The 11,813-nt window shown below is 33.3% G+C and overlaps 2 protein-coding genes across 2 annotated transcripts; one reads left to right on the top strand and one right to left on the bottom strand.

The window, feature by feature from the left end:
- Positions 1–3,684, bottom strand: LOC109007072 (cytochrome b-c1 complex subunit 6-like). Its single transcript, XM_018986594.2, has 5 exons — positions 3,531–3,684; positions 2,933–2,988; positions 2,310–2,394; positions 302–391; positions 1–211 (listed from the first exon to the last, which is right to left on the bottom strand). Coding segments are annotated over exons 2-5 (210 nt in total). The 5' UTR covers positions 2,935–2,988; positions 3,531–3,684; the 3' UTR covers positions 1–178.
- A 4,620-nt stretch (positions 3,685–8,304) lies between these two features.
- Positions 8,305–11,439, top strand: LOC109007071 (actin-7-like). Its single transcript, XM_018986593.2, has 5 exons — positions 8,305–8,432; positions 9,185–9,252; positions 9,407–9,800; positions 10,153–10,766; positions 10,926–11,439. Exons 2-5 carry the CDS (start codon positions 9,196–9,198, stop codon positions 10,989–10,991), a joined length of 1,131 nt encoding a protein of 376 aa, XP_018842138.1. The 5' UTR covers positions 8,305–8,432; positions 9,185–9,195; the 3' UTR covers positions 10,992–11,439.
- The last annotated feature ends 374 nt before the right edge of the window (positions 11,440–11,813 follow it).

Genomic DNA, 11,813 nt, shown 5'->3' on the forward strand with positions numbered 1-11,813 from the left:
TTGGCCAAATCAACACCAAGGATTCTATCTTTATTGACCATAACTCAAGGTCCCATGGTTCGAAATATGCATAGTGCTGTGGAAGGTAGCCAAACAGGCATTCCCAGTTCACCAAACAACAATAAATTAATGTTCAGCAGTTACTGAATTTTTAAAGTAGAACAAAATCATGTAGCCATTACTTCACTTTATGGAAAAGCTTTGGCGCCACCTGCATTGCAAAATAGAAATTTTTTAGAAGATGCAGATCAATGTAAACGACATCAGTCTCCTTATAATTGGAGAATGCTACTTTACTTACACATTTGTCAACACATGACCAGTAATCAAAATATTGTCCAGTGCAGTGCTTCTGCCCAGTTTCATCTCCTTGGATCCTCTTAACGCATGCCTGTAACAAGAGATCGATTACAACTGTGACTCACTTCTCTTACCAACTAGTTAGGTGATTTAGAGGCTCTTCACTCAGAACCTCTCAGATATTTTTTTAATAAATCCTTTCACATGAATATTACCCAGGTGAATACACACCCCATACGAGCATGTTGACAAATGAGAGAGTTGTTGGTAAACCTAAAACATAAAGGAAGCAGGCAAGCCCCAAATAGGAGAAAATAACACCAGCTTGCTCATTCCTGAGATTAAAAAAATATATATATATTTCTTGCCTACTTTAACTTTTCCGTTTCTGTCTTTCACCTATCACATCTTTCAAACCAATATTATCCAGTTTCCACTGACCATCAGAGCACCCTGTTAGCAGAAGTTCCACTCGTGACAAAAAGAAATACTCTCTGCACCCCCAAGTGTTCGTCTAATATACAATTTTCATGGTCTCAAAATGTTTTTCCACTGTGAAGAGTCAACGATCACAATTTCTAATATCTTGTAAGCATGCCCCTTGCTTGATTTGAAAACTCTGTATTGTGCCCTTTGATTTTTGTGATTTTAAACTAGGGAGGGTGCTTTGAAAACTTACAAATTTTGTCTCCAAATTCAACACATTAAATGTGATAGCCTAGATTAGGGAAGCTTCTATTAATTACCACATCAGGTGTGTGGGTCAATGTCATTATGAAATTTTAGAATCCCTACAATGGTTTCAATCTTGCTAAACCTTATGATCAATTCCAATTTTAATTTTAATTTTAACATCAATAAACAGTCCATTTTATTTATTCAAGTCCTAGAATATTAAAGAAAAGTTAAATGACCTTCAAGAGTATTCCCACAATCATTAGGTGGATTCAAGTCTAACATAGAAAGTTCATATTTGGTGAAAAGGCTTGGATCTCCACAAAATTATTTGTCTATCCCCATATGAGAGATACTTTGGAAATCAAATAGATAGAGTGATGGAAGTAGATGGCACACAGTGCACCGAAAATATCCTATCCTAGTATACAGGCTCCACTAAATACCCCACTAAAAAAAAAATTGATTAGTCACTACACTAAAAGAAAAAAACTGGTCCAGCAATTGCATGAAAATCAGCCTAAGAATCATCCAACCAGAGTATCCAAAATATAAGTCTTTCAAAGGACCAGCGGTATAACTGACTGTAACGCCCCAATGAAAGACTCAAACCACATGGCCTATACTCCAAAAGGACTAGTCAATGATACAATTAGAGACCCATTGGAACCTTATAAAAAGCAAGAACTTCTCCTTCCCAAATAATGTGAGATCCCATACACCACCCACCCTTATCCATATCATATGAGGTATCACACTGACAAACCATCAAACACCATTTAAAAGATACAATGCCTTTTTTGGTGGGAGAGGGAGGTCTTTTGACACACAAGGTAGTCTAGTTAAGTGATTTCACCATAAAGGCCACATATCCATATATTCTTCATTCTGCATGACCAATATAAAGCACGCAAGCTAAGTTAAAGCAAGAGCTCATTGGAAGATACAGACCTAATTACTACTAGAAAATCGGGTACAAAAGCCTCTCCTTGAGGACACCCCTCCCCCAACCCAAAAAACAAAAGGAATGGGAGAAAGGACTCAGAACTAATGAGTAATAGAGAAAGCACAGCAGAAAAGGCAAAACAAATTTGAGTAATAAGGTAAGGGATCTACGAGAATAGCACGAGGACTTAAAATGTGCATCCATATTCTACTGACAAAGCCTTCTTTATCCACAAAATATATTTTTTGGAAATTTTACCACACCTCTTATATATTACCACCCTCCTCCACTTAAAACCTTCCCCTAAACCATATCCATCCGAACACTCTCCACCAGAAGAGATGGCTGGGAACAAAAATAAATTGAAAGAAACAATAATGCAATATACCTGATATTCAAGTAATGGTTTCACACACTTTGGCTTGCAAGACTCTTCAAGATATTTCTTCGGATCAACAGGTTCATCATCCGCCCTAAGGATACAAAAACACATAAAAGTACACAAAGTAAAGTATAAGCCAAACATCACAGAATTAGAGAGGCCTAATACCAAAAGAACAGGGAATTTAAATCAAATGAATTGGTCTCAACTATGGTAAATTTTGTAATAACCAAAAGAACAGGGAATTGAATGCATGGTCTCAATCGTGGTAGATTTTGTTATCGAAAGTGATTGTGAAGGATAGAACCACAAGGGAAACTAGTGTTCGACATATTTATAAGAGGATAGTAGTCAATCTTCTTGCATTAGGGAAAACATGATAGTGTATTCGTTCATATATAATGAATATGACAAAAGGGATGGAGGAAGAAAAAATAAATTTTCTTTATGGACTCTAGGTGAAGGTAGATGAGTGATGTTCATAGAACAAATATCCAATGGTACCTTCCTGAGTGGCAGAAAGTAAAAAATCATGAGACCAAAAGATGGGCAGGGTGAAGATAAAATGTTCAAAATATGATGCAACAAAAACCCTGAGGAAGAAGGGATTATGTTAAGACAGTACTTACATAGCAATATAGAGGCAATCCAAACAACTCAGAGCAAGGAGAAGCCGGCTGGGTCGCTAAAAATGACAAAGGCAACAGTCAGCATTTCTTAAAGCATAAAAACAATACTATTGAATAGAGTTCATTCAAGTACAGGAAATAGTAGTTGAAAACACAAGCCACAAATTTCAACTACCTTATGTCCATAATTTCTCAGCACATACGCTAAGGCCTCGAAATACAGATGACGAACAAACCCCCCAAAACAGCGTAAACCAAAGCATTTTATGAAATTAGAAAGGAATCAAACGATAGAGTCAATCGTTTGTGGAAATTATTTGGATGATTGGATTAAACCTCTATTCTTTCTTAAACATTTCTAAATATTCACTTCAGAACTTTCTTGAACAGCGATCTTTTCTGATTCTTCTTTTTTCTTTCCCTTCTCAAGACCATTTTATAAGGAACTTACGAAACCTAAAACCTAGGTTTGCAGATCGAATACGTGCAGGAGATTCTCGAAAATCCAGAAAATTAACATTGGAAAATAAAATTAACAGATCTGACTAATAAAAACAAATCAGACAGAGAGAGATAGAGAAGGCGCAATGACCCTTACCTTGAGAAGTCTAACCTCTGTGTGTGCTTTGGATGTGTTCGAGAGAGGCGTCAGGACTCAGGAGTATAAAAGACTGCGACCTGCGTAGTTGGGCTACTCTTTTTATTTTTAGCCTTTTAGGCTTCCTTCCAGCTTGTGGGTGCCCGATGCGTGCCCACTGCCTTTGCCTTTGTGCTGAATGCCGGCCTTAAAATCGCGTGCCAAAGCCCATCTCTGTGTTAACATTTTGCTGAACTTACTTTTTAGACGTCCCTGTCCAGTTGAACTTAATTTATTTTATTTGAAAATCTTGACATTGCACGGTATCCACGCGGTGTAAACGCATTTAAATATAATTATTCTATTATATTATGAGTTTTATTATATACAAATAAATTTACGTACTAATCTACATATTAATATTGTTATCTTCATATTCTAAATTTAAATTAATATTATTTTCAATAAAAATTTACTTTCTAACTAATCATATTGAATGGATGCGCGTATTAGTGCGTAGAATCGCTTACAATTAGATTTTTTCTTATATTATTTGTATATGACAACATTTTAGACACATAAAAATTATATAAAAATAATCTCACAAATTAACATGACTTCATGTGATTGGTCAGATTATAAAATTACTTTGATTATAAAAAAAATTTAATAAATCACATAAAACCATATTAATTTGTAGAATTATTTTTTATATTCTCTTTATAGCTATAGCAATTCTCTTGGTATATTTTGGTGTGATAGAACAATCACATCCATCTTATATATTAATTAATAGTAAAATAAACTCATATTAAACGCACTTATGGACGAGAATGGATAATAGTTTATTTGGAAATATATCTCATCTTAAAATTCTCATATCATCATATCTTATTTTCAAATATAATTTAAATACAAATATTTTCAAATTAATTATTACAACTTGTTCAAATTAATTATTATAACTTTCACAACATTTCAAACAAAAAATAAAAAACAATTCAGTTTTTCAAATCCTCAAACAAAAACAATATTATAAAAAAATATTTTAACAATATTTTAATTTTATAATATTTTGTATTAAACTTTTTATCTCTCATTTTTTAAAACTTAAAAAATATTCAATTCAAACTATCTCATTACTATTCACAAGTTATTTTATTATTATTCATAAAATTCTCATCTTATCTCACTTTCTAGATAAGCCAAAATGATCATAAAAATGATACAATAATGTGTGGGAGGATATATTGTGTTTTGATATTACTGTCGTTTATAGAAGGGAAACGGTCTTTCAAATGGCCTAACTAATTTGGTGCTCAAAGCTCAATTTATTTTTCTAGAAGGCGACTCTCAACTTGTACACAAAGCCATCAGTGATAGCTATGAAGACATTGATTGGTCTATCCAAAACATCACTGAAGATTGTCAACATCAACTCAGTCAATTCACATACTGGAGATCCTTACATGCCCCCATAAGTACCAACCATAAGGCACATGAGCTTGCTCAAAGAGTTGTTAACTCATTACGTATTACTCAAGATCCTATCACTTATGACTCTCTTTATTAGACTCGTACTGGATTTGACCCCCATAACTTTTCATTATGTTCTTTATGTTCTGTAATAACTTTATAACTCTATATTCCCTTTTGTTTAATATATGGTTGGTTTGAGTAAAAAAAAAAATGGCCTAACTAATTATGGTCATCTGGTTTATGATTTTTTGGGTCTAAATCACACCTTTCAAAGCATATGGTAGGTCTTTCTGTTCTTGATAGATAACGTCCCTCTGACTTTCAACGCTACCAATAAATATTTCTTGTTGTATTCACAATTGGTTTGTGCTTATTTGCTTCCTTAGTTTTGGTGCCGTTTTTGTTACATAGTCTCTTTCTGAATTTTTCAAAAGACACTTATAATTTAAGATAAATCCAATTGTAAATAATTTTGTATATTAATACGCGTATTCATTTAATATGATATTCCTCTTCTATTTAATACAATAATATTATTTTATAACATTTACGCATCATTCATATTAGATTATATTAACAACGTCTATCTTTTTCTTCTTTTTTTTTTCCACGTGAAGATGACGCATTTATTGGGTTAAAACTTAAAATTCAGTCTCGTACTTCATCTTGTTGCATAGTCTCTTTGATATGCCATTTTAAAGCCCTATATTTAAATTTAAAAACTCTATATATAGTTACTTTTATATATTTTTTGTGCACTTCATTGATGTGATTAGCTGCATCAATTTTTTAATATAAAATAATTATTTTAAACAATCACTTTAGTATAATGCACAAAAAATTCGTAAAACTGACTGTATATACACCTTTAAGATTTGTAGAAGTATTATGTTTAAGATTTGTCGTAATCACCAGACATTTTCGTTGCAATATCTCATTATTCTGTCATAAGTAAAGTTATATTCATTCACAAAATTTGGTGCTTACTTTAAAAAAAAAAAAAAATTATAAGTGATGTTTTGACGTGCGCGCGCACATATATGTAACTTACATGTAAAGAAGATAACAGACAACCATCCCTTAATATGGTAAAAATTGCACTTTGGGGTGAATATTGATTCGTGGTTCGTGATTTACACTAAAAACATGTTTAACATATACATTGAGAAAAATTATGCATATAAGTTTGTCTATTGACATACTAATTACATAATGGATCTAAGAACATTTTTTCTTTTGTTGAGAACTTACTACGTCAACATATATATATATATATATATACACACGCGCGCGCGTAATAAAAGTACTATAGTCACAAATAACTCCCATAACAATAGTTCTACAAATTGACATGACTTAAGTAGCAGAACCACGTGACCCTTCCATTTTTTTTTTTAAATTCAAGATTTCTGCTAATTTTTTTTTCATAATTCTATATACATACATACATAAAGATCTCCTAGAATTTCAGTATACAATATTATGTATTTTCTATGATATGGTCCCTTCAAAATTAAATTAAAGTTAGGTTTACGAGAAATAATAAACGCATTAATTTGTATCCCAAAATTTTTTATTATACAACATTAGGCTTTTTAATATGGAATCCAAAATGAAATAAATTCAAAAAATTATTTAGTTTTGATGATCTATAGGAAAAATAATTAAGAAGTTTTTTCTATCGAGCAATAAAAATATTTATTTAAGATCTTAATTGTAATATTATACTCTTAATGTGACACTAAATTAATATCTAGATTTTATATTAAACTTGATAAACTAGCTTACAGATTAAAATGAAAGTTAGACTTTTAAAAGATCACTCGATAGTTTTTATTAAAAATGTAAATTCTACAAATTTCATTGTAAAAGTAATAATGGATGAATATATATCCATGAAACATTGTCTCACAAATATGAAATACACGTTAAGTTGTATTTTTATAATTTAATCTTTGCATATATATAACAAATTAATGAGAACTTACTTTTTTATATGTATTTACGTTTTTATGTTTTTTCGTGAGATTAAGATTAAGATTTGTTTTTTTATTTATTTTATATACATGTGTCATAAGTTAGAAAAATTAGTCCCTCTTTAGAAAAATTGATGGTTCCACCGGTTCATGTATTTATATAATATAATAGATCTATTTTATAATAAAAATAATTTTATATTTCATATGAAAATTAGTCAATTTATAAATTTATTTTTATCAGATTTATTTATCTTACATATATAGATCTTTATATTAAACTTTGTTATAACTAATATAATTTTACAATAAACGTGCAACTTCAACTTGCGAATAAAGATAGTTCGACTGGGTCTGGACCGATTTATTGCTTTACCATAATAAAATAAGTACTGCTAAAGTCTGGTGACTCATTTTGATGTGTTATTTTTACAGTTATTTTTTATAAAAAAAATTTTAATATTTTTAAATATTTAAAAAAATAAAATAAATTTATAATATTATTAAAAAACAAATCTTTAATTATGAAGTAAAAAAAAATTATTAAAAAATAATTCCTTAATCACAAAGTAAAATAAAAAAATAATTTTTTTTGTTTATTTTATGATTAAAGAAGTATTTTTTAATAACATTATAAATTTTTTTTAATATTTAAAATTATTAAAAAAATTTATATAAAAATAATTATAAAAAAATATATTAAAAAATATATAATAGATAGCTGACTCCAGCGGGAGCCACCCATCAGTGGTGGGTCTATCATTTTTCTAATAATATATTCGTCTTGAAATTTCTAAAAGAAAAGCGTAAAAACGGAGTGGGCCTTTGCCAAGTCAAATCTACCAAAATTTCCAAGTGGTCGGCACTCAGCATGCCCAAACCGCCCACCCACCCACCAAAAATAGCCGCCCTGCTGACGTGGAAAATACACTCACATAGATATAAACGACCAAAAATTCAGACAAGATTCTTTTTCCTGTCCTATAATCGAACAAGGCAAAAGAAAATACATAGAAAATTATTATAAATATAAAAATATTATATAAAAATAATTATATAAATTAATATAATTTTATGAAATTTATTAAATATATTTTATAATAAAAATAATTTTATAATTTGATGTATTAGAATAAATTATATCAATTTATAAATTTATTTTGATATAATTTTTTTATAATTTAAATATTTTTTAAAAATAAAAATTAAAGTCACGCTCACACGTCACCACCACATTCATCCGTTTGGCAACCAGAAAAGTATTTTAGATTCCACAATTTATTCTCCGTCCCGAATAACTTTCCCCTCGAAACCAAACAGAACCGATGTCGTGAGTTTGGGTTTATAAAACCAAGCAAGCTCACTCACCTGCCAACCAGTTCGCTTCCAGTTTTCAGCTTCCCTGCCATTTTCCAAGCTCTCTCACTCCGAATCTCTTCCCTAAAGCCAAAGCTTCTCTGTAAACGAGGTTGGTGTAGATCTACATCGTTATTGATTAATTTTTTTTATATGATTTCCATGACTCCGTTAGCTTTGCGTATTTGGAATCCGATTCTCCGAAAATTGCTTTTCATCACAGTACTTTTATAACTGATCTTGATCATTCTAGCTGTTTCCCAACCAGGATATTTTATAGTTTTTGATATCTTGAGGTTTATATTGGTTTCTCTGTATGTATGCATTTGTGTGTAGGGGCATCCTTGTATATGCTGGTGTAGTTGAAAAACTTATAGCATCTATGTCTTGATTTGATTTTCTAGAGTAATTAAATTCCATCTGTACTTGGAAGAAATCTAAATCAGTGATTTATAGAAGTTTATATATCTGAGAACTCGGACCATCTGTGAGTTGGTACAGGAAATGAAGCGTGTCTTTTATTGGACTACTCTCTGGAACAGTGTTGAACATGCCACGTTTTGACTTTTTGGGTTCGGATTTTTTTTTTTTCATTTTTTTACACCTGCTAATATTGTTTAAGAAAACTAATGTAGTAGAGAATGGAAATGTTTATTCCCTGAATTGTGGCTTCTCCAAATTCCAAATTTCAAGATTAACTTCATTGAAGGGAAGAAGCTTTTATGGTGCCGTAAGAACGCCACCCCACCCCCCAAAAAAAAAAGAAACAACCAAAGCAAAAACCTAGGCTCGTATAATTCGTATAGCTATTAGTATTAGTCAGAACTTTCGTGGGCTCTACTTTATACCGTTTTCCTTGTGCAGGGTTATAAAAGATGGCCGAGGAGGATATTCAACCTCTTGTCTGTGACAATGGAACTGGCATGGTCAAGGTTAGCGAATTATTCCTATTTAGTTAATTAGTTATTTATAATTTCCTCCATGTTTAATCAAATGAGGGTCTTTTGCTCGAATATTGTGCTATGTAACAATTTTGGATACTTCTGCTTTAACAACACGATGTCTTCTGCCTCCTGATATGTGCAGGCTGGGTTTGCTGGTGATGATGCTCCAAGGGCAGTGTTCCCAAGTATTGTTGGGCGACCTCGCCATACTGGTGTCATGGTTGGAATGGGTCAGAAAGATGCCTATGTAGGTGATGAAGCCCAGTCTAAAAGAGGTATCCTCACCTTGAAGTATCCTATAGAGCATGGCATAGTCAGCAATTGGGATGACATGGAGAAGATTTGGCATCACACTTTCTACAATGAGCTTCGTGTTTCCCCTGAAGAGCACCCGGTACTTCTTACAGAGGCACCACTCAACCCTAAGGCCAACAGGGAGAAGATGACCCAGATCATGTTTGAGACTTTCAATGTACCTGCTATGTACGTTGCCATCCAGGCTGTTCTGTCCCTTTATGCCAGTGGGCGTACAACAGGTTAGCATCAGTAGCCATTGATTTCTGGTTCTGACATCTATTTTGGAATCATGAACTTTGGAAAGCTCAATTTAACTTACTCTCAAGACAAACATACGGATTGGCTTGTACAGTTTTTTAGTTTGCTCAATCCGGTGCAGTTTGTGTCCATGAAAGTGAAATATGATGCGAAATGAAATGGAATTTTAAGAAACTGTTGGTGAGACAGACACGTAGAACTAGGAGGTGAATTTTACTATAATTATAGTTTTGGGAGATACCTCGAGTTCTTTCTTACAGAGTTTGTATTTTTTTCCTTCTTCCAATAGCTCTATTCATACTTGTACACTCACTGACTTTGTGGCTTGGATAGGTATTGTCTTGGATTCCGGTGATGGAGTGAGCCACACGGTGCCAATTTACGAAGGATATGCCCTCCCCCATGCAATACTTCGGTTGGACCTTGCTGGTCGTGATCTGACTGACTCCTTGATGAAAATCCTCACTGAGAGAGGGTACTCTTTCACTACCACTGCAGAACGGGAAATTGTTCGTGACATAAAGGAGAAGCTTGCTTATGTTGCCGTGGATTACGAGCAAGAGTTGGAGACTGCAAAGAGCAGCTCTGCAGTTGAGAAGAGCTATGAATTACCTGATGGACAGGTTATCACGATTGGAGCTGAGAGGTTCCGTTGTCCAGAAGTACTCTTCCAGCCATCTCTCATTGGTATGGAAGCTCCCGGAATCCACGAAACTACTTTCAACTCCATTATGAAGTGTGATGTGGATATCAGGAAGGATTTATATGGAAATATCGTGCTTAGCGGTGGATCGACCATGTTCCCTGGAATTGCTGATCGGATGAGCAAGGAAATTTCGGCTCTTGCTCCCAGCAGCATGAAGATCAAGGTGGTTGCTCCTCCTGAGAGAAAGTACAGTGTTTGGATTGGAGGATCAATCCTAGCATCTCTAAGTACCTTCCAACAGGTAACTCCCATGTATCACGTTTTTGCTCTTTAAAAGAACTTTAAAGGAATTTCTGATTACTTCATTGGATTTCTGGTGGATGGACTAGCATGTGGGTGTTTGTGGATCTAGCTTGGTTGTTTTGTTGATATATTTTTTTTTCCTTTACCTATGTTTCAGATGTGGATATCCAAAGGTGAATATGATGAATCTGGTCCGGCTATTGTCCACCGGAAATGCTTCTGAGTTATTGAGGAAGAGATCGGTGGTGAATCAAGAGTCTTCTTCACTTAGTCTTGTGTCACATGTGAGTTAAGCTTAGTTGGTTTTTGAAGCTCTGGCTTTACCAATGGAGAAGAGTTATGATTAGAGTGTTGGATGCTTGGGGTTGTAAGCTATAAACATGTTGTATGCTGTTTCGGTGAGTCTTAGAAGCCAACATACATTGGCAATAGTTTAGCTAGGCCTGGAACCTAGCTGGTAGCTGTCTTGTTTCCTATGGTACATCGTTTCTCATCTTTTGGGCATGAACCTAGGTGCATTGAGTTAAGAGACCGGTAAGTTTCGTTGCCTTTTTTCTCCCATGCCGGGATTCTTATCTGTTTATACCTTGGTATGAGTGACTAAATTTTCGTGTCAGTTTGTAGTGGACATTTCTAGAGAACAATTGAAGTCTTTTCTTTCCTTCTGAGTATTGGTTGAGTTGCTTCTTTGTTGAGAGGCATTTGTTCTATTAATTCTTTCGAGCATATTTGTTTCGGATGGGATTGTGTTAGGAATGAGGAATAGACTTGATACTGCAGCCGTATGCAGCAAGTAAAGATACTGCAAGACAAGGTGGAATTGGAGGTGTTAGTCGAACAAATGCTATTTCTAGGGAGTGTAGCTCCTGTGGAACTCCAAATTTTTAAGAATCAAACTGAGTAATAACCCGAGGAATTTAGTGTTTTATTGGAAGAGCCTCAGTTTTTCATGAATTCATATGCTTGTCGTTCTAAAAATTATGGAAAGTGTCGTCCTCTGTCTAGAATGGGTCATAGAACACCATCGATGCCATTAGAGGCCCAT

This window comes from Juglans regia, chromosome 13, assembly GCF_001411555.2.
Source record: "Juglans regia cultivar Chandler chromosome 13, Walnut 2.0, whole genome shotgun sequence".
Taxonomy (NCBI): Eukaryota; Viridiplantae; Streptophyta; class Magnoliopsida; order Fagales; family Juglandaceae; genus Juglans; species Juglans regia.